This window comes from Sabethes cyaneus, chromosome 3, assembly GCF_943734655.1.
Source record: "Sabethes cyaneus chromosome 3, idSabCyanKW18_F2, whole genome shotgun sequence".
Lineage (NCBI taxonomy): Eukaryota > Metazoa > Arthropoda > Insecta > Diptera > Culicidae > Sabethes > Sabethes cyaneus.
This window is the reverse complement of record NC_071355.1, coordinates 130,637,045-130,663,792: the sequence shown is the minus strand read 5'-3', so window position 1 is coordinate 130,663,792 and position 26,748 is coordinate 130,637,045. Positions and strand designations below refer to the sequence as shown.

The 26,748-nt window shown below is 42.3% G+C and overlaps 1 protein-coding gene across 1 annotated transcript in view; it reads left to right on the top strand.

Annotated features, from left to right (window-relative positions):
• The window catches only part of LOC128740138 (inactivation-no-after-potential D protein), a 348,822-nt gene that overhangs the window by 4,079 nt on the left and 317,995 nt on the right, over positions 1-26,748 (top strand). The window contains exon 5 of the mRNA XM_053835653.1: positions 24,360-24,553. Within this exon, the coding sequence (XP_053691628.1) occupies positions 24,360-24,553 (194 nt within the window). The remainder of the gene's footprint in view (positions 1-24,359; positions 24,554-26,748) is intronic.

Genomic DNA, 26,748 nt, shown 5'->3' with positions numbered 1-26,748 from the left:
TGCAAGAATGCCGGGCAACTACCCTGCAAAGATGGTGTTCGCTTCAAATCCGGTAGGAACAAGACGACCACGAGCACAGCGAGCAAGATTGTAAGACCAGATGTAGCGAAATCTGGCGGAGAGTACTCGGTGTCCGAGGAAATGGAGAGCGGTGCTTTCAACCGAGTTACATGGAGAAACTTTGTTCAACAGGCTTTGTCTTAGGATGGCAAGCCACCTAAGTAAGTAAGTATAAGAAAATATGGCAAAGAAGTCAATTTATAAGTTGATAAATGCAGGGGTTAGACAAAATGATCGACCAAATCACGAAATTCAAACGGGCATAATTTCTACAAAATTTTTAAATAAAACCAATTGCATTCGACGGGGAAATTTTCCTAGTTTTTTTCTAAAATATTTCAAGATTCGCAGTAGCCAGTGGATACCAGAAATGTTCCGGGTTGCCCGGGGGTATGTCAAAAATTGATTTTTTATCGCTTGTAACTTTTTCTGTCACGTAAATTTAATAATATTCATATTTTATCCCAAAACTAGACTTCATTTCCAGTCGATTGGTGAAAAGAGAACGTAAATCTGACGAGAAGCAACCAAGTTACGGCCAAGAAAGATTTCCCCGTCGAATGCAATTGGTTTTATTTGAAAATGTCCTATTTTGTAAAAACAACTCCCCCCATTGCTTAGCCTGCTAAATACGGACGGAAAAAAACGGATAGTATTTAAATATTCACCATCATTACAAACCATTTCGTCGAATACCATTTTGCGGAACTCGGTTGACCATAACGCGGAATTTAAAGACTCGCAGAATACCATTTCGTGAAAAACCTTACGTATCATTTCACGGAAAATCTTTTCGTAGAAAGTGCCATTTCGCAGGGGTGACCCAACTGGAGGAAATAGAGGTCAGTAGTAGAGATGGTCGGGTATGAAAATTTGAATACCCGAACCCGACCCGTACCCGATTAAGAAAAAAATTGAAAACCCGTACCCGACCCGAACCCGCAAGTTTATTATTTTTGATACCCGAACCCGACCGCAACCCGTCGGGTACGGGACAGGCCCGGGTACCCGACCATCTTTAGTGTTAAATGTGGTCAATAGAGATACCCGACCCGGCCCGTACCCGGTTTCAAAAACAAAACTTAAGAACCCGTACCCGACCCGAACCCGCAAATTATTTTTTTTTCAATACCCGAACCCGGGTATGGGTATGGGTACGGGTGCGGGTTTCCGGCAAAAATTTCCGCTACCCGACCATCTCTAGTCAGTAGATCTAGGAAAATAAATAAACCTAGATAGAGGTGATCTCTAGACGGCCGACGGGACGGACGGGAACTCTTCCGAATTTCAAATATCAGAGACCAACAAAACCAGCAGCGTACGACGCCTACAGTTCGTCGAATAAATCGCGTGAACTCGGAGACGCCATCGCTGGATGAAATTGTAGCAGCCATTAAGAGTATCAAATCCAATAGAGCGCCAGGGATAGATCGTATTTCAGCCGAAATCTAGAGGTGATCTCTAGACGGCCGGTTGCCGGCAACACTCGCGGCCTGTGGCCATTTCGCGCTGAATTATCTAATGTTACTATTGATAGTTTTTGGTGGTCTTGTTATTGACTAATGTTTTATGAAAGAGTCTAAAATTTCTCGAGTTCGATTAGTTTTTGAGTTACGCAAAAATTTCTGTTTTATTTGTATAAGAGTCCTCATCTCCCTACTACAGGGGTGAGGAGTCTCAAACCTCAAATCTGAGGAGTTGTGCACAAGATACGACCGCATAGGTGACGTAGAACTACGTAAGTCTCTTTGTAGCGATAGTAGGATATATCCATGTGTATAATAATACGATTCTTCATGTATACAACCTACATAAGCAACTCCAAAGTAGTAGCGTTGTATACGTTCAATCCTCAACCGATTTTGGAGTTATATCCATGAATTGATTGAATCTATTTCATTAAAACGAATCAAAGTCACACTAAACCAGACAGTAAATAAATTTTTATGATCTGTTTCGACGTTGAATAGTGCTTTTCCTCTGGTAATCGGTAGACGGAATGCGCGAGTTTTCAAAAAGCTGAAAAATTTGCGCAAAACTTTTCTGCAGTTTACAAAAGAAGAATACTGATAATTAAGCATTTACAAGTTGCATACGTTTTGGAAGTGACAGAAAATGTCGCTCGTGACCAGTAAACTTATTCCCGCCGTTTGTTGGTCGTCCGCAACGGCGAAAAGTTCAACTTTTCCCTTGTTGCCTGTGTTATTATGGTATTAACTGGGCAAGAAAATATAATAAACTCTTCAATCGTTGTGTGATCCTTAAAAGGACCGATTGTCTGATTATCGTAATGCTAGCTTGCAATAAACTTGCACTAACGCACCTAACGTAATTCTCTTTTCGGTAAATTGAAATACCAATAACCGTTAACCAGGCACGGCTTGTTGCAACGGACCAGCCAGAAAGCCTCAGCAGCTTTGCGATCGTCGAAGCCATTCGTGTATGGTCATGACATCGTGTTCGAAATCGGAACGAAAATTGAAGTCCGGGTTCCGGTCCGGTCCGGTTAAAAGTCGGCACGAACTTTGTTATTCCGACTATAAAGACTAATAATCCGGTCCGATTTGGCTGTGTTCAGGTTCCGGAACCGGCACAGAGCCAAGTCGGACCGAAATAAAGTCGGAATAACAAAGTTCGTGCCGAAATAGCAGTTCAGGCCAGGTGGCCAACTGCAAGTGACATGGTCGTTTTGTTGTCGTGAGCAGCATATTTCTTGCCAATTCCAAAACTTCACTTACTTTTACTTTTACCATGTCCGCCGGACCGGCAGAACAAAGGGATGAAATCAGAGATCTCCACTGCTGACGGTTACCCGCCATGGCTTTTACCTGTCGCCAGGACAGGTTCTTGTCTACAGCCCGGATGTCGTTGGCTAAGCTCCGTCGCCATGAGCCTCTGGGTCTGCCTCTTCTACGCTGTCCTTGTGGATTCCAGTCGAGTGCTGTTCTGCAAACCTCGTTCGCTCCTTTCCTCAAGGTGTGTCCGATCCACTTCCACCTACGTTCACGAATTTCTGTGGCTATCGGCCGTTGATGACACTGACGATGGAGTTCCTCATTGGATATCCAATTATCAGGCCACCAGGCACGAATAATGTATCGCAGGCACCGGTTAATGAATACCTGCAGTTTTTGCGTTGTCTCCGCTGAGACGCACCACGTTTCGCAGGCATACAGCAGTACGGATTTAACATTTGAATTAAAGATTCGGGTTTTCGTACGTAGAGTGATCTGGTTTGAGCGCCAAATGTTTCGCAGACCTGCAAAGGCACCTCTGGCCTTCCTGATCCGTGTGGCTATATCAGTCTTCGTACCACCAACGGGCGTTGTTTGGCTACCAAGATATTGAAAGGCGGCTACTTGCTCAACTTGTTGTCCCGCTACTGTGAAGTTGGTGGCATTGTCAGTGTTCACTACCATAGACTTAGTTTTCGCTACATTGACTGTGAGACCTGCTGCTTGGGAGCTCTCGGAGACGTCATCTAACTTGCTCTGCATATCGTTTCGGCGTTGTGCGAGCAAGACAATGTCGTCGGCTAGGTCGAGGTCATTTAGCTGCTCCATCGTTAGAGGATTCCAAGGCAATCCTCGATTTGGTCTACTGTCAATTGCTGCAACTAATATCTCATCCATAACGATGAGAAACAGAAGCGGTGATAAAATGCAGCCCTGTCTCACGCCAGCAGTAACCCTTATGGGGTCGGACAAGACGCCGTCGTGCAAAACCTTGCACGAGAACGCCTCGTACTGAGCCTCGATGAGATGGACTAGCTTATCTGGAACTCCTCTACGCGTAAGTGCGCCCCAGATGTTTTCGTGATTGAGTCGGTCGAACGCCTTTTCGAAGTCAATGAACACCAGCAGAAGAGAGTCCTGGAATTCGTTGATCTGCTCCAATATAATGCGGAGCGTTGTGATATGGTCTATACATGATCGGCTAGCACGGAATCCAGCTTGCTGCCGCCGGAGAGTAGCGTCGATCTTCTCCTGGATCCGGTTGAGGATTACCTTACAGAGTACTTTGAGAGTAATACAGAGCAACGCGATGCCACGCCAGTTACCGCATTCCGTTAGGTCTCCTTTCTTAGGGACTTAGGGACCAATATGCCCTGCATCCAGTCCACCGGAAAAGTTGCGGTTTCCCAAATATTGCTGAAAAGCTGATGCATCATCTGGGCTGACAAAGATGGGTCAGCTTTGAGCATTTCGGCTGAAATACGATCTATCCCTGGCGCTCTATTAGATTTCATACTCTTGATGGCTGCTACAATTTCATCCAGCGATGGCGCCTCCGAGTTCACGCGATTTATTCGACGAACTGTAGGCGTCGTACGCTGCTGGGTTTGTTGGTCTCTGATATTTGAAACTCGGAAGAGTTGTTCAAAATGTTCAGTCCATCGCTTAAGCTGTTCTGTATGGTCAGTCAATAGCTGACCAGCTCTGTCCTTTAGCGGCATCTTCGTATTTATCCTGGCAGCACCAAGGCGGCGAGAAACATCGTACAACAAACGGATATCACCATTGGCGGCGGCGGTTTCTCCTTGTTCACCTAGGAAGTTAGTCCAGGCTCTCTTGTCCCGCCTACAAGCACGTTTAACAGCCCTCTCCAGTTCGGCGTATCGTTGACGGGCAGCTGCCTTAGCCGATCAGGTCCGCGCTCGCTCAATGCCGGCTTTTGCCTCTCTCCGCTCGTCGATCTTCCTCCAAGTTTCATCCGAAATCCACTCCCTCCGCCCATTGCGCGCTTTGCCGAGGGTTTCATCACTGGTCGTGATGAAGGCGTTCTTGATGCCGGTCCATTGCTCTTCGACGGTTCCACCAGGTGGCAACTCCGAGGCTCGAGATTCAAGTTGTTCAACAAAGGCCCTTTTCACCTCAGGATTCTCCAATCGGCGGACGTCGTAGCGGCACCCAACTTTCTCCTCCCGTCGTTGGACACGTGCGACGCGCAGACGTATCTCAGCGATAACAAGATGATGGTCGGATGCAATGTTAGCGCTGCGTTTGTTGCGTACATCAAGAAGGCTCCTTCTCCATTTTCGGCTGATGCAGATGCGGTCGATTTGGTTTTCTGTTCGGCCGTCGCGGGAAACCCACGTGACTTTATGTACTGGTCTATGGGGGAAGAGCGATCCACCAATGACCATGTCGTTATTACCACAGAATTCTGTAAACAGCTCCCCGCTTTCACTCATCTCTCCTAGGCCATGGCGTCCCATGACGCGTTCAAGGTCCGCGTTGTTTGAGCCAATCTTCGCGTTGAAGTCGCCCATGTGAATTTGGATGTCCCCCTTCGGGATTTTCTCAACCACGCTGTTCAGCTGGCTGTAAAAGCTCTCTTTCTCCTGCAGGTCGGCAGCATCTGTTGGCGCATAGCACTGGATTGCCGTAAGGTTCCTAACCCGTGTTCTGAATCTGGCAACGATTATTCGCTCATTTATTGGTTCCCACTTCATCAGGGCCGCATGTGCCCCTGGGCTCAGTAGGAATCCAATTCCTCTTTCTCGAGTAGCATTTTCACCTCGTATGCCAGAGTAGAGCAAGACTTGCCCGGATGATGTCCTGTGTTCGCCAGTACCCGGCCAGCGGACCTCGCTCAGCCCCAGGATTTCAAGCTTCAGGCGGCTAGCTTCCCTTGCAAGTTGAGCTAGCTTGCCCTGCTGGGCAAGGGTCAGTATATTCCATGTTCCGATTCGTGTCCGTGTTTTCATGCCAATAATCCGGAGAGATTTCTTCTTTCATTTTCGGTAACTTTTTGTATGTTCTGGTACAGTGTGCTGTTAACCTAAGGTCCTTATCCCGCTGATGGGGCTGCCATCTTAATGTGGGCGGGAGCCACTGTGCCCCCTTTCCTGTTAGCATACGACAACCGAAGTTGCGTACCCCAGCCGGCACCTCGTGGAGGTAGGAATAGGAGTTAATGAACAGGCGTTATGGAATGCACATGTTCACCCTTTGCCAGCCTCCAAAACTTCAGCAGCCAGATATTCCATCACGGCAGCGAGACAAGTGAGTCCTTTCCTCAGCAGCCGATGAACACGACCAACTGACGACGACGTGTACGGCAAACAATGTTTCAAATACAACCTTTAAAATTATGCCACGGATGTGACTCGAAAACTGCCTGTCCGATATGTCGCAAGCTAGCTGCTTGCCGATGTGTCGCCAACAAAAGCCGCTGACCGAATGACGATGCACAGTAAAAGGTATAGCAGCCAAAACCATATCGTTCACTGGCGGATGAGTCGATGGATTCTTCGGTTTGTTGGCGTCTCGCTTGGTAAATTTGGATGTCTTCGTTGCCTTATCCGGGAAAGCAGCAACAGCTGAAGCTCAGCAATTTTCGATCGGATTCTATAGGGCGTAAATTAAATACAATCATAAGGAAGCTTAATCCATAGCTCATATCGTATATATTTCTGTCATCCGTGCTAGGAAAGCACTGACGAGGGAAGGCAAAAATATGAAAATAATTCAAGCTTTCAATGACGCGCATTGAAAATCAATAGTTTTCTATATGCTCAATAATTTCCAAGTCGATTTGCGATCAATTGGTGTAAATATCTTAGAAATCTATAGAAAAATGACTGAATTATAAGCCGAAGCATGAAAACGAATTCCACTTTGATGACGTCATTTCCTACCACCACGAAGCGAGAATTTTGGTAAAACATAGGAGCATTATTTTCAATTTTTCAACAGTTCTTAGAAGATTTTCCAATCGATTGGTGTGAGAATAATGCAAATCGATCGGGAAACCACTAAGCTATTGGCGTTCAAAACCTGACCACTTTTCGAGAAAGATTTTTTGGAATTACCCCCTATACCAGCTACCTTCCTGAAAGACGTAGTCCTACGTCAAAAATATTCCTTCTTCCAAAACCCCCCTCATGCCAAATTTGGTTCCATTTGCTTGATTAGTTCTCTAGTTATGAGGAAGCCAAGGTCGTATGCTGACAGGAAAGGAGGGCTCTTTCGAGCTTCGTTGGCCCTCCTGCGAAACACGGGGTGTGTAGCAGGCTTTGCAAGCCGTCACCACGAAAAATACTAAAGCAAGTAACGAAGAACAAATATATACTTACTGGAACAATCGGAATAGACTCACGCGACGAAAAAGAACTATGGATTGGAAACTCGGGACGTGGAACTGCCGATCTCTCAACTTCCAAGGGAGCACTCGAGTGTTCTCCGACGTATTGAAGAGCCGCAAGTTCGACGTCGCAGCGCTGCAGGTGTGCTGGAAGAGCTCAACGGTACGTGCGTTCAGAGATGGACATACCATCTACCAGAGCTGCGGCAACACACACGAGCTGGGTGCAGCTTTCATAGTGATGGGCGAGAGCGGAAACGGGTGATTGGGCGGTGGCCAATCAATCCTCGAATGTGAAGGTTGAGAATCAAGGGCCGATTATTCAACATAAGCATCATCAACGTGCACAGCCCTCATCTCAGAAGTACCGATGACGACAAGGCTGAATTCTACGCGCAGTTGGAGAGTGAATACGACCGCTGCCCAAAACATGATATCAAGATCGTCATCGGGGATTTCAATGCTCAGGTCGGCCAGAAGGAGGAATACAAACCGGTGATTGGAAGGTTCAGTGCACACCAGCGAACCAATGAAATGGGCCTAAGACTTATCGACTTTGTCGCCTCCAAGAATATGGCCGTACGTAGTACCTTTTTCCAGCACAGAATCCACCATAAGTACACCTGGAGGTCACCAAATCAGATAGAATCACAGATCGACCACGTTTTGATCGACAGTCGGCACTTCTCAGACATTATCGACGTCAGATCCTATCGAAGCGCTAACGTTGACTCGGATCACTAGCTAGTGATGGTTAAGATGCGCCCAAGACTCTCCGTTGTGAACAACATTCGGTACCGACGCCAGCCTCGGTTAGATCTCGCACGGCTGAAGCAGCCAGACGTCGCCGCAAACTACGCGCATTCACTCGAAGCTGCGCTGCCGGAAGAGAACGAGCTGGACGAAGCCCCTCTCGGGGACTGTTGGAACATCTTCAAAACAGCCATCAGCAGTGTAGCGGAGAGCTCCATCGGGCATGTGGCCCGGAATCAGCGGAACGATTGGTTTGACGATGAATGTAGGAGGGTGATGGATGAGGAGAACGCTGCTCGGGCGGCCAACATGCGCAGTGCCACACGTCAGAACGTGGAAAGACACAAACAGAAGAAGATGCAGCGAAACCAAATCTTTCGGGAGAAAAAGCGCAATCTTGAAAAGCAGGAATATGCAGAGTTGGAGCGGCTGCATCGTTCTCAGGAAACGCGTAAGTTCTACCAGAAACTGAACGGATCCCGCAAAGGCCGAAATGTGTCGGGAAAAGACTGGCAGTATTCTGACGGACGATCGTGAGGTGACGGATAGGTGGACGCAGCACTTCGACGAACACCTGAATGGCGCCCAGGCGGAAAACGATGGCGGCGCACAGTGGGGCAGATTGACCCGGCGCTAGGACAAAACCTCATAACTTCTTTCATATGCTTCGTAGGGCTTTATTGTCTTCAGCAACATTGTTTGTTATAAAATTTCGCATCTGTCTGTAAATTTTAAGTAGTTGTATTTTTATTCCTATAGATGGCGTTGAGATCTAACTTTTTAAATACTGACTTTAGAAATATTGTGTCTTCAGAAAAGTTGTTTGTCCTGTAAAGTTATGTAAAGTTACTGAACATATCAAAATTGTAGGACTTACGGGAATCAAGTTATAAATATTTTAAATACTCAAACACATTTTTTTAAGTATGTAGTCGAATTGGTAGTCTGACGACCTCCTATACAAATTATCACAATCTGTATATCAAGAGTAAGTTAGTATTATTATTCTGGTATAGGGTAAATCAACCATTTGTGGACCTTTCTATACATTATTTTGAACTCGTTACGCTAAACCCCCAGCCTATGGCACTTACAATATTAGTAACTTTCGATTAAACCTAAATATATCAATTTCTGCTCCAAATCTCTATATTTTACAGATTTTTTAAAACAGGAATGTCCATTTTCCTTTTATGGACCCTTGTGGTTTACAATAGAATAACGACCGGGTCCATTATAGGAATTTTAGTGTATTTTGCATGGAGAGAGTCCGGTAATGGCGACATTTTTTGCATTGTATATAATGGACCCACTTGTTGAAAACGTCAATTTTAAATCATTAATAATGAAATGCAGCTAAAATTTTATTAACTCAAATGTGTGCTATGTCTAGTACGTTCTGTTTCATGTCATATATCCTCAGAAATAAGAAGTATAAGCTAATAAATACCGAAATATTATCCGAGGGACCATTACAGGTTACAGGTTTATTATATAGGTTAACTTACCCTACTATCTGCTTTAGTGCATTCCTGCACATTTTTTAATTCATAAGTTTGACCATACACAGCAAAATGATACGAGTGGCGAGATAGGCTGTCATCGGCCTCAGCCAAATCCTGGCAGTAGGCACAAAAAATAACGAGTAACTGACAGAGTATAACAATCTGTTTATCCTGCAAACACGTATCAACACGTTCGATTCTAAATAAACATAATGGAGGCTAGTTCAATCGAGCTGAAAGTCCAACCGAACATATTCTACTGCCAGTTTGACTTGAAACAGAGCTAATTGGAAAAAAGCTGTAAAGTAATCGCCTTTACAATGTCCTGAATTCGCGTTATCGACTCCGATGTATCTCATAACGATAATAATGCTATGTCTTACATACACAAGCATTACTATTTAACGTACAGCAGGAATGAACTTCGCACTGGCGCGCGCATTTACTAATTTGTAGCCTAAAATGCAGGAAAACATGCATTCGGAAAACTTTAATATCTCCGAACATCGCAACTAGTAGTAGCTAATTTTTTGCTTATTACTAGTTAACACCCTGAATGTTGATTTTATGGTAGTGTCAGAGCAGAAATCTGTGGAAATCTTTTTCTACACACTATTGAAAATTAACAAAAATAACAAATATTTTGTTCTAAAACACTTCGTCAGAACAAAGCCTACTAGGAAAAAATCTGTCTTAATATCACCTAAACTATTAGTTTATAATCCCTTTAAAGTGAATTGTCCTTTAAAAGTATAGAATTGTAAGCAGCATGGGAGCCAGATACTAAAAGATTAAATAATATTTATTTTTTCATTTTCCAAAATTTTTTTACACTGTGTTTCACCTTCTTTAATGCCCATTGAAAACCTACTTATTAAAACAATTTATGTATATTTCTTATAGATTATGTGTCTACTATACGTAGAATATTAAGTTTGAAAGAATATCTCAAATAAAAATTTTGAGGTTTTGTCCGAACATTTTCGGGTTCTGCCCCATAGTGCGGCGGGGAAAGCGATTTCGACGATGCAGCAAACGGGGAAGAGGAGCCAGCACCAACGATAGGCGAAGTTAAGGAGGCCATCATGCAGCTAAAGAACAACAAGTCAGCTGGAAAAAATGGCATCGGAGCGGAGCTTATTAAAATGGGACCAGAAAAACCGGCCGTTTGTCTACACCGACTAATTGTTAGAATTTGGGATACGGAACAGCTACCGGAGGAGTGGAAAGATGGGGTTATCTGCCCGATCTACAAAAAGGGCGACAAGTTGGACTGTGAGAACTATCGAGCGATCACCGTTCTCAATGCCGCTTATAAAGTGCTGTCCCAAATCATTTTCCGCCGTCTATCACCAATTGCGAATAGATTTGTGGGAACTTATCAAGCCGGCTTCGTCGAAGGTCGGTCTACAACGCAACAAATATTTACACTGCGGCAAATCCTCCAAAAGGGCCGTGAATACAGAGTTCCCACGCATCATTTATTCGTTGACTTCAAAGCCGCATATGATACCATCAACCGGAAAGAGCTATGGAAAATCATGGACGAGCTATGGTTAAATCTACGATGAATGGTACACAGTGCTGTGTTCGGATTTCGGGTGGATTGTCAAGTTCATTCGAATCACACAGAGGGCTTCGTCAAGGTGATGGTCTTTCATGCCTGCTGTTCAACATAGCGCTACAAGGTGTTATGAACCGCGCGGATATCAACACGCGGGGCACGATATTCAACAAATCTAGTCAATTCGTCTGCTTTGCCGATGACATGGATATTATCGGCAGAACATCTGTGGCGGTGACTGAACAGTACACCAGACTAAAGCGCGAAGCAGAAAAGATTGGGTTAAAGGTAAATACGTCTAAAACAAAGTACATGCTGGCCAGCGGAACCGAAGCCGAACGACACCGCTTGGGCAGTAGTATATTGATCGACGGCGATGAGTTAGAGGTAGTCGATGAATTTGTCTACCTTGGCTCACTGGTAACGGCGGACAATGATACCAGCCGTGAGATTCGGAGGTGTATTATCAGCGGAAGTCGTGCTTACTATGGGCTCCACAAGCAACTGCGGTCGAGCAGACTAAGTCCCCGTACAGAGTGCATCTTGTACAAGACGCTTATTAGACCGGTTTTTCTCTACGAGCATGAAACATGGACAATGCTCGAGGAGGACCTGCGAGTGCTCGGAGTTTTCGAACGACGAGTGCTAAGAACGATCTTCGGCGGCGTACAGGAGAACGGAGTATGGAGGCGGAGGATGAACCATGAACTCGCACAGCTCTTTGGCGAACCCAGTATCCAGAAGGTAGCTAAAGCTGGATGGATGCGATGGGCAGGGCATGTTGCAAGAATGCCGGGCTACCCTGCAAAGACGGTGTTCGCCACAAATCCGGTAGGAACAAGACGACCAGGAGCGCAGCGAGCAAGATGGTTAGACCATGTGGAGCGAGATCTGGCGGAGAGTGCTCGGTGTCCGAGGAATTGGAGAGCGGTAGCCCTCAACCGAGTTACATGGAGAAACTTTGTTCAACAGGCTTTGTCTTAGCCACCTAAGTAAGTAAGTAAGTTATGAGGATATATTTATTTCATTTGAATAGGAGCCCCCCCCCCTCGCTATTGAAAGGGGAGGGGATATAATTCCCCTCCTAATGTGGGGAGGGGTCTCAATTCACCATAGAAAAAAAAGGCCTATAAAAACACCCACATGCTAAATTCGGTTCCATTTGCATGATTAGTTCTGGAGTTATGAGGAAATTTGTATTTCATTTGTATGGGATCCCCCCCCCCTCCTAAAAAGGTAAGGGGTCTTAATTAATCATAGAAAAAATTCATGCCTCCAAAACACCCACATGCCAGATATGGTTCCATTTGATTAATTAGTTTTCGAGTTATAAGGAAATTTGTATTTCATTTGAATGAGTGCCCCCCGTCTTAAATGGGGAGGGGTCTAAATTCACCATAGAAAAAAATCTTGTCTCCAAAAACACTCACATGCCAAATTTTGTTCTATTTGCTTGTTTAGTTCTAGAGTTATCTAAAACTAAGACTAAATGTAGATCTAAGTTCACTTTACTCGCGGTTTACCGCTCCCGAAAAAAGGAGACAAATCTTCTGCATAATATCCGTCGTGGCACATGGAAATCGAATAAAGACGAAACATGATTAAAGGCACGCTACAAGCCACCGATGGCACCGTTCACGCTGTAGTTAGTACGCCGAAGTGGTAATCTCAGCATTGCATGATTGCGTAGAGCTCGAGGTTGCACGTTCATATTGATCGGCTCCAGTAGCGCGGGGCAGTCTCTTCTACCCTGCAGGCTATCAGCAATAAACGAAGATCTGGACGCAGCTCTACGAACGCGAAGAGGATCTAAGGCGAACAGTCGACACCGGCTTTCGTAGCTGGGAAGACGAACGGGTTACTCTAAAGAAACTGACTAAAGAAATGACAAAGTAACTCATTTTGGGATCGTCATAACTAAGTGCGCATGAATCTGGATGAAAACTTCTGAATCTTTTGCTCGAAAACTTGCGCAGTATTAGTCGATGAACGCAGGAGAAAATATTGACTGCAAGCAAACGGCAACAAATATCATCGTATCATCACGAAATCGATCCATGCTGCCTAATGAATGCACCAGGCAATCAAATTTGTAGCGTACTGTTCATAAAGTCGCCTAAATGTTGAGCTCGAAAAAAATATTGTTCGAACTTTTTCGAGCAACATTGAACAGAGTCACGCACAACAATCATCGTTGAGCAAATTAGATTGAATGATGACAGGAGGCCGCGAGTGACTGAGTTCCAATGTCATTTCTTTATTCACTTTCTTTAAAACGGAAAATGTGTGGGGGTAAGATGGACAGGTATTGTAAATCACCCCAATTGAGAGCATATAACACTATTTTTGACAATTAACAGATTGAATACGTAAAAAAAGGCGGTGTAGCGTGCAAGAAGTGAAGGGGGCAGCCCCCCTCCCTCCGGAGGATGGCAATCGAAAATTGTTTAAAGCGGCAGTATGAACAAGTATTCCAAAATCTATTTCATGGCTGGCCGTTGCTTATTTAGTTGAAGTCCACGTTTTCCGGTTAAATTTTCGTTTATATGCATGAGATATTACTAAGAAGCAAAATCAACAATTTTATTATAACATATTCACTGACCATCTTACCCACACTAGCAATTGTCCATTTCACCCCATCATTATACATTTTATTAAAGCGTTCACAATTTTTCAAATGCATAGAAAATTACCCACTATTTCAATGCAGACGTTACTTGAAAAGGCATTAAATCGAAATATTGATATTTGGTATTTGGGCAACATTTTAGAATTAAACCATCCGCACATCTGTACGCAAAATGACTTCCAATTTTCAGTTTTTCTGTACATTATCAAAATTTGAAAGTCCTAAATAATAATGGCCAAGTTCAGACATCATGAGATATCAAGAAGATTGGATGCCCATCAAAACATTTATGAATTTTAATGCCTAACTGGTAGAATCAACCACATGTCCGTCTTACGCACCCTGTTCGTCTTACCCACAGTTGCCCTACCAAGATGACTTGGTTTACGAACCTTGTTACCCTTGTCCCTTATGTTATTAATTGATTAATTTATTAATTTGTATATATCACTATTGACGTAAGACATTCGTCTTTTTAACTGTCAACTGACGGTACAATCAATGCCATTTAATTGTCCTTTTTACTTATAATATTGTTCTTACCTACACTTCAATTATTCAATTATGTTAAGCAGCCTTTTTTAAACGTTGCTTCCGAAGTTTCAATTCAGTGGGTAAACTATTCCAGAGAACCACACAGTGTTATGAAATTCGAATAACTCATATCAAAATTTGGTTTCGTTTTGGCTGACATAGGGTAGTTGATCCAATAGTTGTGGTAGCACCAATAGTTGCGCCACTATTCATTATTAATGCTTATTTTCGTCGCCGTCGCTTTTTAAATAAAACAATTAAAATGCCAATTTTCTGAAATCTAACACAACCATAGGCGCAGTTGTAGCGCACAACTATAGGCGCTCATTTCTATAGTTGCGCTACAATGTTTTTTCACCTAGCAAGCTAGCAATGTATACGGAATAACACAATTAAAGGTACACCAACGATAGTTATGGGGACAATTGCCAGAACTGATAAATGGATTATGAGAGACGACCGAGTTCCAATAACAGTGCAATAAATCAACTAAATTACTGAGCAAGATATTCGGAATGAATGAGCCAACTTCGGCTAACAAGAGATCACAAACTTTAGAGGCAAACAAGCATTTTCATTGTTGCATTATATTCACGTGTTCTCCTGCCTAGCAGTGACGTCACTATGTAGTTTAACTGTTACACATTTTCACTTATATTCTAAACATTTCCAATCTTAATGCTAAATCTAGCTGTGAGCACCGGAACGAAGTAGCCGGTCCACAAACCTTTTCGAACGGCTTGGCTAGTCAATCCCACTAGCAAAATCGACGAATTTACAGAGTGTGGTTCGAAGTTGTAACGCCGTATCGTGGTAACGTAATGATCGACACACTCGTCGATGAAAGCTCGCGTCAACCCCCTTGAGTGACTAGGAGCGGGTGGTGATGTTAGAGATTTCCCGAAAATTGCTAGCGATGCGATCAACTCCGCAGGCATGGGCGGAGACAAAAGGGTGAACCGTTCTCACGCGCCCTTTCTGCTTACTTGTGATCCTGGATTTGCACCCACGTTGAACGATAAAAATCGATATTTTTAGTAATTTATTAATGAATTTTGCACGACATTTAGTTTCACATTATTGGCGTAACTCACATTTTTAGCTTAATTGCGGTAGGCGCGGTAGGCACATTGGCTTAACTTCGGTTCAAAATGAATACTATAGCACTCTAATTGTCTTGGCTAGGTGCGCGAGAAATCTAATTGGCCTTGTGTACTTGTGGCCTGGTTGACGATAATCACCCAAATAATCCTGAAACAACGACTGATCACATTTTGATCTGATTTGTTCGATTGCTTAAACAATACCGGCTAAGTATTGGATGCTCTCATTTCATCCAATATCGAATGGGTTTATCTCTCCCTCCTCCCTGTGAAGTTAAGGGTCTATTGTCTGTGTAGAATAAATATCAATTTTGCATTCTGGCACTTTTTACCTCCCTTTAATCCCGCTACTTGTGCATCGGAGAAGTTAAATGAGATCCGCATGGAACTCGCAAAATTAATCAAAGCTTCGCGTACATAGGAACTCCCCTACCGACCGCTAGGTGGCGTCTAAGCCGGTAACGATAAAGAAAGCTCCTTTCAATATGTACCCGAATAAACAGTGTTCTCAAGAAAACTGTTATACACCTTACACAACTCTTGGTACAATATAATTGAACCGAATTGAATTGAAATTGACAAATAACTTGTTGAAACGATGGTTCTACAATTGATGAAGAAGGATTTTTTGGGAATGGAGGGGAAAGAGTGGAAAGAAAAGGGGGGGGGGGTAATAGGTAGCTAACACGGTACTGCTAGGTAGCCATGTTTATACTGTCAACATCTATCCATTTGCGACGATAATGAGACAGCATGATACCGCTATACGTTCTGTTCGTTTCACTCTGCAAAGCCAGTATGCTGGCAGATGGATATTATTTTCAAATCTTAGCCAGATTTTTGCAAATAATACCCATGCCGGTAATAGATGTTGGCTACTGTCAAACACTTAGAGTAAGGATAGGGCTGCCAGTCCCTTGGTAGCTACGCTTAACAAGTTGTCGTTGTGACTCCTACCTTTTGTCCAATGCTGGAAGGTGCATGGGTCGAACCAAGCTATAATCTGAGATTATAACCGGATTCGAACCCACAACACCCGCCAGGGCATGTGGCTCGCTGGTACCCGTGTACCTATGAACCACAGAGGTGCGTGTACCGATGAACCATTTCATCTTACGACCAATGTTCTAAATATCTACTCAATAACAAAACGTGTTATCAATGTATCTCCATATCTATTCAGTAACAAAATATACCATTATACTTTAGTTTGATAACCTTTTTATATTATTTTGCTCTTCGCCCCTGCTCGGGTATAAGTACTCCACAATTGCAGAGTCAGTGTTCCGAGCTTACAACATTACACAGGCGACAAATATTATCTTGTACGAACCCGAGATTCCGAAGATGATATTTACTCGGACAATGTTCTGTCACAAGACCGCTAAGCGTGCTGAGATCTCTCTTATTGAGACTCAGCAACTTTTGAGTAACCTTATACTCGGCGTTATAATTTTTTTCATTGTTTGAACGATTGTATGGCCGTCCAATTGGCCAGTCGGCGTGTTGACGATAGACGAGAAACAGGACTGAACTTCTGCTAGGGCAGTAAAAGCTTCTATTATGCTTTACTCTCTCGCACTGGTAGCTCTATTCCTCATAAATTAGGGAGGACCAGAGGCGCGCCTCGATTGTGGTACTAAGCCCAATCTAGTGCTCTGTCGTAAGGGCAGAAACCCGGATCTGGCGTGAAGCGCAGCAGGAACATCATGCAAATAAACAATTCTATGAGGGTGGCCGTAAAGGGATAGACGTTAAGTTTGTCGCCATATTCGTATCGATGCATGTCTCGACTACAGAGACTATAGATTGCAAAGGCGCCGAGACACTCAAAATCCGCTAAATTTTGAAACAAAACGGAGAGTACCATCACAAATAAAGATAACTCTCTGCTTTCGTTCAAAATTTAGCGGTTTTTGAGTGTCTCGGCGCCTCTGTAATCTATAGTCTCTGTAGTCTCGACAAGTAACAAAGCAGTGCGGAGTCTCACTCGCCTCCCGAAGTAATGCTTAACGGTAGTTCCTAGAGGTTTTGGATTAGAAAAAAGACAATTCCTTCAATTACGTAGTCGTACTAACGTAAGAACTGGTATGAATCTTAAGTAACTTTGGACACTTTTTGTTCTAACAATAAGCATAAAATTACCTTCGTGCCGACCGAAGAGAGCAGCTACAGACTTAACTTTGTTGAGCGGCGATACTATTGGAGTATCATCCTCGTTCATCAGTGGCCGCTCAGTTGGGAGGATGTGTAATAACTCCCACGCATTTAAATGTGATGATTTTCGTACATTTTTTAAAAGTTTAGCACTATTCCAGTTTATCACATGTTCACTGATAATGGCATGCATTGCCACACTTAACCACTTCTGGTTCGTCGCTGTCAACAATTACCGTTCGCGAAAAGCGCACGTTGGTCTCGTTTGAGCCTCTACCATACATGTATTTGGTCTTCGACGCAATTCTCCAAGCTTCCGCTTTCAATCTAGCGCAAATGGCCTACGCAGTGGCAAAGTTTCTGGTTTTAATATCAAAGCACGTAGTTTGCGTAGCCAAAAAGTTTGCTACATTTCTTAAAATAAAACTTCTTGTTTCGATATCTGCTCGTCGAATCACCCCTTCAAAAGCGATTTTGAAAAGCATGCATGAGCTTGTCTTGACCCTCGCCGCGTCTCGAAGAGACTCGAATCTATGGATTCTTACAGCCTCTCCCAGCCGAGATTCGAACGTACAACATACCGCCATCCGGGGTGAGATTGTGCCACGGGGGTGAGATTGGGCCAAACCAAAAATGTTTATTTGTGAAAATTTTTTATATCTATAGAAACTGGTGACCTAAATTCAAAATAATGATGAAAATAACATATTTATTCATAACTTAGAATGGAACACAGATAATATTAGCAAACTATTTAGCCTAAACAGGGTTTCAAAGTTCGCGATCAAAAATACTCGGAAATAACGCTTGTAAAAAATGTCCCCCATAAACCAACCCAAACAAGAAATCGCATCAACTTGCTATTTTGAAGGTATATAAACTAATCATTTACAATGTTTTGAAAGGTTATTATGTGTTGGATAAGTTTTGATTACGAAAATAATATTTTTCGATACTTTGTACTTTTCGAGCTTCACGGGGCACAGTGGGGCAGATTGACCCGGCGCTCGGACAAAACCTCATAACTTCTTTCATATGCTTCGTAGAGCTTTATTCTCTTCAGCAACATTGTTTGTAATAAAATTTCGCATCTTTTTGTAAATTTTAAGTAGTTGTATTTTTATTCCTATAGATGGCGTTGAAGTATAACTTTTTAAATAATTACTTTGGAAATGTTGTGTCTTCAGAAAAGTTGTTTGTCCTGTAAAGTTACGTAAAGTTACTGAACATACCAAAATTGTAGGACTTACGAGAATCAAGTTATAAATATTTTAAATACTCAAATACATTTTTTTCAGTGTGTTGTCGAAATTGGTAGTCAGACGACCTCCTCTACAAATTATCACAATCTGTATATCAAAAGTAATTTAGTATTATTATTCTAGTATAGGGTAAATCGACCATTTGTAGACCTTTCTATAAATTATTTTGAACTCGTAACGCGAAACACCTAACCGATGGCACTTACAATATTAGTAACTTTCGAATAAGGCCAAATATATCAATTTATGCTGCTAATCTCTATATTTTACATATATTTTAAAACATTTTCCTTTTATTTTGCATCGAGAGGCTGCTTTAGTGCATTCATGTGTTTTTGATGGACTAACAATTTTAACCGATTTTAGAAGTCATTTCTCATTGCAAAGATGAAAATATTTCATATTTCTTTTACTCTGTTAACATTTGTTTTGATTTTTAAAGGATAAATTACGGACATGTTTGCGTATTTTATGGTATGCCTCTCGATCCTTTATAATACTACGTTTCCGTAGTACGATCTCCGTAATATTTGAAATTTTTATTTCATTAGTTTGGCCATACGAAGCAAATGGATACGAGTGGCGAGATAGACCGTCATCGGCCTCAGCCAAAGCTTGGCAAATAATGTGCTTATGCACTTTCCAACTACTAGGATGAGATAGTCATCCGCAAAACCATATGACGGATAGCCTAGATCAGCGGTTCCCAAATGGGGGTTCGCGAACCCCCAGGGGTACGCCAAAACTTTAGTTCGCTTCAGAATAGTATAGGGAAATTCGTCAGGGGGTACGCGAATCGAAAAAAGGTTGGGAACCGCTGGCCTAGATGATTGAGTTTCCTCAGTAGGCCATCCGCCACAAGGTTCCATAAAAGAAGAGGATCCGCCACAAGGTTCCCAATATCGCAGTTGTAATATCCTAATCCATTTTGTAATTGATCGCGAAGTAAAATCATTTTCGACACAATTCTGATTGCAGCAGTCTTTAATCTGATCAAAAATAAAGCGTTGGTACTCTCTTAAAGAGTTTCTAGACGCTTTCGTAAAAACCATAGCCCGTGTGCCATAGGCAAGTGATGGTGCTATAACGGGTTCATAGATTGTTTTGCCTACTTTAATACTAGGGCTTTCTCTCCTTCAAGAATTCGAGTATGATTTTCGAAGCCCCTACTGCATCTCTTGAGCGTTTTCTTGTTGTTAGGTTTCTGTTGAGTCTTTCAGTAAGCGGGATACCAAGGTATTGAATAAAAGAAGAAACGTTGTATTTATTACCACTAATAATAACTTCATCGGGAGGTATACCAAGTGGGGATCTAATCATGAGTTGGCATTTTTCCTTATTAATGCTTAAATTTATCTCCGCTAAATATTCCTCAAGCACAGGTTACAGTTTTTCGAGCTCCTTAATAGATCTTGCAATTACGAGTATGTCATCCGCATATACCAAAATAACCGGAAATTTTATTTTATCTGACTGATTTAACTGTAGAAATCCTCCCAAATCTTCAACAGTATTTAACACCTCCTCAAGCATTAAATCAAACACATACGGCGATAGGGGGCACCCTTGCTTTACTCCACAAGTTCTTTTATATGGTTTAGTTTTCTGACCCATCCAAAGAACCTGAGTTTCTTCTCCGCGTAGACTGTTTATTACTCTGTTTGCTATACATAAGGGCAAACCTTTCGCCTTAAGAATAGCTGGTAATGCTTTCAAGTTAACTTTATCAAAGGCTTTGTGTATATCCAAAGCCATTACAATAAGATCATCACCAGCATTCCACTTTTCCTCAAGAATTCGCCGGGCTGTAAAGATATGATCAACCGTAGACCTTTGGTGTAGAAATCCTGCTTGATGGGTTCCAATCGGGGAAGAGTTTTCGATTAAATAACCCAGAACCCAGCTGGCGTAAATTTTGTATCCAATACTAGTAAGAACGATTTTTCTGAAATCGTTGACCTTATTGGCATTCTTTTTTTTTTTGGGATTGGAATGGAAATAGATCTTTTCCAGGCATCTGGCAGGCAATTGTCATTCCACACCCTGCACAGGATTGTTTTAAACTCTGTTATAGTTGCTTCGTTAGCATATTTTATCAATTCGATTTGAATAGCATCAGCTCCTGGTGCTTTTCCATTTTTACTGTTTGAGATAAACGTGTCAATATGCGACTCATTTGGAAACATTTCTTGCTCTGGTAGACCCTGCATTATTAAGTCTGGAATCATATCCTCTGTTTCAGATTCCTTCCAATGATGCAAGGAGATATGAGCCAGTTTAGGAACGCGCTTTTTGTGTTTAAATTTTTTCAAGTATCTGTATGTTCTACGAATTCTTTCCAAAGGTTTAAACTGTTGCAGGTTCTCGAAGAAAATAATTTCATCTTTTTCTTTCTTTTTATCGCAAAGTGTCTTAAATTCAGTACGACGTTGTATGTAATCGTTAATTCATTTTATATTGTACGGGTATCTTTTCTTCCAAAATAGACTTTTCTTAAGATCTGATGATGCTTTTCTCCTGGTAGGAGAAGTTGGAATTTTACGTAAAACATGAATAGATGCTCGCGCTGCTGATCTTAACATACCGGTAAATTTATCCCAAATTTCTGATATTGAACATAGGGGGTCGTTCGCTTCAAGCGTTATGGACGCTAATTTTTCTTGATATTGTTTCCTAAACTTATCATCTTGAAGAAGTTTTGGGTCCCAGTCAATACAAAAGCCTGTATCCAGAACTTGTTGAGAATTTCTGGGGCGGGTTTCGTTTGTAGTTGGGGAAATTTTGCATGATTTGCATACGATTTTAAACTTTATAAGTTTGTCCTCATCCACCCTAACAGCTCTCAGTTTCTTAATGAACAATTTAGAATTAGATGTGCTCAAGACATGATCTATTTGCGATGATTTAGTCTTTGTGAACCACGTAGAATATAATGAGAAATGTGACATCGTACTCCTGATTATCAACCTGTGTGTTCTTGCAAAGGTTTTCAAAAGCAGGATTTGAAGTCTCGTGGCCTGTAAATTTTCCAATAAACGATCTCTCTGAAGGCTCAATATCTTTCGTTCCAATTTGTGCGTTGAAGTCACCACATATGATAACTCTGTTTTTGTCTTCGCAATGCAAGAATGCAACACTTAATTTTGCCAAGAAATAAGAAATACTATTATTAGGCGCGTGGACATTGAATAGTGTAAAACTATACTGTCGTGAATAGTATCCATAGTTTCCATTGACCTTCATAATGTAACTATTAATGCTATTCAAACTCGTAATAATAATTCCAGAAGCTTTTTTGATTAAAATAGCTAACTCACGTTGTTTGTTATCAACAGATTTGTGAATATGCCATCTATAATTTGTAGTATCTGCATATGTACATTCAATGTTGACTTCTTGCAACAAAACAATTCCCACATTATTTGCTGTCAAAACGTTATCGATAGCAGCCCTTTTTTCAAGTCTGCTGCAACCGCTGCAACCGCGAATATTCCAAGAAATTACTGTACATCCAATTTCTGAAACACAAGGTTCAATACCAGAATTTATCATGTTCAAAAAAGCAAAGCCATGGGTTTATACCGTCTTTAGACATTACCCTTCTTTATCGACAGACTTCGCAGCCGGCTGTTAGAGTACAGGAAAATTACGGGGCCAGTGCAACAATCCTACTGACTCTAACTAGCAAGCACCGCCTAGCCGAGATTCGAACATACGACGACTGGCTTGTTAAACCAGCATCGTACCTCGAAGCTAGGCTGGGCGGTATGCATCATGTTCAACGCCTCCTTATTAGTCTCCGTGGAGCTTTCAGAACTGACTTTTTCCCTCGACTATATGATGCTTCCTATTTCATGTGAATCTATTTTGAAACACAAAAGGAGTCTCTTAGAACGCTGAGGAGGATCAAACACCGGGGAAAGTTCGATCAATTTAATCCCAATGCTGCTGAATATCGTTATGCCTCTACCCAATATATTTGTATAAGATATGAGATCAAACCAAATTTGTTCACTTAAACCTTGAAGTTCTGGTGGCTTATTCATTTTAGCTACAACGTCTTTGTTTAAGTTATGATATTCTTCCTTGCGAATTGAGAGTTCCTTTGAAAGTAACATTATGGGAATATTCGAATCTGACTTAAACTGATGGCATAACGCAAATACTTCCGGTCTGAAACATCGTCACAAATACCTTCAAGTTAGATTTGTAACGTAATTTGGGCCAGGTATGTTGATTCACGTGAGAGCCTTCTAAGTCATAAGCCGAAATTACGCTATCGTAGTGATTTCTTCCTTCTTCCTTACCGCTGTAATTACTGCTTTGATGATAATATATATAGCATGATTCATTGAAAACACCCTCTCCAAATCGAATTATAGCGTTTCTTTGAATAACTACCACCTCAATCTGAAAAATCTCCATCAGTGCAACGATACACTCTTCTCCTCCCCAAGAGTTTTCATGCTCAAGACCTGTCAAAAATCTATTCATCGCATTACCTCGTAGCTCTGTTACAGAGTTGATTTCCGGGCAAATATAACAAGCAAAACGCTCACTGTTCTTCCTGATGTGATTCGCAATAATCCGTCTCAACACTTTTACCGTTTCTTGGTAAGCAAGAAAATCACTTGTAATGCCGAACACTTGATGTAGAAAAGCTCCAAAAAGACAACTCCCGTCTCCTGGTATAACGTAGATTTCCAACCTCTTCCCAAGTTGGTTCAACTGAACTTCTAGTGCGTCAGTTTGATTCATTATTACCCAGACTATATATTTTCCTCTCTTTGCTTGATTAGTTCTCGAGTTATGAGCAAATTTGTATTTCATTTGTATAGGAGCCCCCCCCTCCTAAAGTGGGGAGAGGTCCTTATTCATCATAGAAAAAATTCTTGCCTCCAAAAACACCTACATGCCAAATTTGGTTCCATTTGCTTGATTAGTTCTCGAGTTATGAGCAAATTCGTATTTCATTTGTACAGGAGCCCCCCTCTTAAAGTGGGTAGGGGTCCTAATTCACCATAGAAAATTTTCTTGCCCTCGAAAACCATCACATGCCGAATTTGGTTCCATTTGCTTGATTAGTTCTCGAGTTATGAGGCAATTTGTATGGAAGCCCCCCCCCCCCTCTTAAAGGGGAGAGGAGTTATAATTCCCCTTCGAAAGAGGGGAGGGGTCTCAATTTACCATAGAATAAATTCTTGTCACCAAAAACACCTACATGCCAAACTTTGTTCTATTTGCTTGATTAGTTCTCGAGTTATGCAGAAATTTGTGTTTCATTTGTATGGGTGCCTCCCCCCCTATCAGTGGGGGAGGGGTCTCTAACCATCACTTAAACCTTTCCTGGCCCCAAAAACCTCTACATGCAAGTTTTCAGGCCGATTGGTTCAGTAGTTTTTAATTCTATAAGGAACATCCCGACAGAAAGCCATTTTTATAAATAAGACAATGATAAAACACCTTTTTTGACAAAATGGCCGCCATTTTAGTGTTTTTTGAATTTTCAAAAACTGCTGCGTAGATTTAGGTGGTCTTTACTTAAGCCTAGCCTTTTCTAGAATCGAGTAGAGTGCGGTTTCGCAAGCTGCCTGGTATAAAATGAGCTACGATCATTAGAATGAGTCTAACAGAAGAGTATACAATTTTAAAATAATTGTAACCTAAATTTTGGTAACTTAAACATTCTTTTTTTTTTAGATAAAATAAAGAAACGCTACGGGGCGCTTGGCCGTGTGGAATGCTATACTATCGAGCGCAGCGGAAATTCTAATTTAGGCTTGTCACTAGCTGGACATCGAGATAGAACAAAGTTGGCATGCTTTATTGCTGGAATTAATCCCAAAGGATTAGTATCCTCGTCATCATTTGAAGTTGGGGATGAAATACTCGAGGTAATTATTTACGTGCAACGTATCTATGTTCTTCGCCAAAGTAAAAGATGTTCCTACTCCAGCCGAATGTAAAACTCGCACACAGTAGCATACACACTAGCATCCAGAAACACACACTGTCATCATCCAGCAGCTATGAAAACAGCTCGCACATCACCCCATTTTATTTTGATCAGTTCAGGACTTCACTCGTTCATATGGCAGCAGTGACATTACCTCGAAGAATTAAAAGAGGAATACAACTTTTGTTACGTGTGAAACAGTATCTTGTTGCACTGCAGTAAATTCAGGGTGTCGATTTCCTGGAAAAACCTGGAAAATCAGGGAATATCAGGGAATTCATTTTTGGATCAGGGAAATCAGGGAATATCAGGGAATTTCGAAATTCAATCAGGGAAATTTTGTTTACCCGGCAATATTGTTGATCAACTTTGGAATCAAATCAATTTTCGTGTAAAATATACGCAGATTGATCGGTTGAATTAAAACTTGTTACATGTCTAGTGGCGATTCGATTATCTTTCAGTTTGCCGTAAATTTTTTATTTGTTTTGCGCCGTACAATTGTCAGACTTCACTCGCTGTAGTGCTCGTAATCGGCAATGGCAGGCCTCACGCACTTCACGCTGCAGACATCGAGAGCACAAAGCGGGATACATACTGTTATTTACACGCGATCTACAGCGTTTTCACCAATTGCAGAATTTTACACTCAGAAGCCCCAAGCATTGATCATCTTCCTTCAGTGTCCATGAATCATGTCCGTTAAGGGTTACCGGGAGCATTAACGTTCTGTAGAATTTGCGCTTATGAGAGTTGGCAACCTTCGGACTGGTTCTGCTGGTTACGTAATACGCAGAAAGCTTACATATTTCTCTGTTCTGACGTGATCCGCAGTGGGCATGCGACTCTTGGCCTGGTTCTTCTCATCTGTCATTTTCTGGCATTCGACATCAAACAAGCTGTTACACTCACCCTTATTCTGCGAGGCGAGTGACGTAACTAATTTGGAGTCATCGCGAATGAGGTGACAATTGTCGCCTAGGTGACACGGTTTGTCACTTAGGTGACACGGGGTGTTACCTAGGTGACACGGTTGTCACCTAGGTGACAGCACTCAATTCGACTCGCCATGGCGAGTCACGGCGAGTGACAATTGTCGTATTGAGTCACGTGACTCGCAGAATAAGGGTGATTGTCTTCCCCACGTCGTGCCTATCACTTCCTTCGTAGTTGTTGGCGCCATGGCGGATCCTCCACAGCCTACTTACGTCTTATTCCCTTTCGTCCTGCTGTTCTGCGATTCGATGATCAAGCTTTCTGGTGTACTCCACTGCAACGTCATATGCCGTAAACCGTTAGATCAGAGGTGCCCAGGCATAGGCATGGTGCGGGCCAAATCAGATCGCCCATGAATGCCGCGGGCCGCAATAATGTCTGGCCATTCCTGTGCATAACAAAATGTAAAATAGGTGACAACAAAAACCATTTTCTAGGAATCACCATAAGATTTAAACCGGAAAGCATTCAGATTCACAACATGCACGAGGCATAACGATTAAACTGAGGGACTCCTATGTCATCAAAAATTTTTTTCCTAAGTCCACCATCTTTCAAATCAGTCCGCGGGCCGCACAAATTATCTCAAAGGGCCACATGCGGCCCGCGGGCCGCAGTTTAGCCATCACTGCGCTAGATGTTGAAATGCAACATCCTCTCAGTGCGAGCCTTCGCCGATTTCGATAACCTTGCGTGGATTTTACGACAAGATAGTGGTCAAGATGTATATTGTGACTTCCAAAAAGTTTTGACCGTTAAACACGATCGATCTGGGAGCTAGAGTCTTGAATTTTCAAGTCGTGCACACCCCACATAAATCCTTTCGAACCTGTCATAGAATTCGTCCCTAGCAAAGCAAAGCAAAGTCTTAACCGTCACTAGACATTATCCTTCTTTATCGACAGACTTCGCAGCCGGCTGTTAGAGTACAGGAAAATTACGGGGTCAGTGCAACGATCCTACTGGTTCTGTCTAACAAAAACCGGCTAGCCGAGATTCGACCACAACTGGCTTGTTAGATCAGCATCGTACCTCGAAGCTAACTGGGCGGTTCAATTCGTCCCTAGTACCATAGAATTTATGATTTGTTGGTGACTATACGTTGATTAAGCTGTAGTTGAAGAATTTGCCTTAATT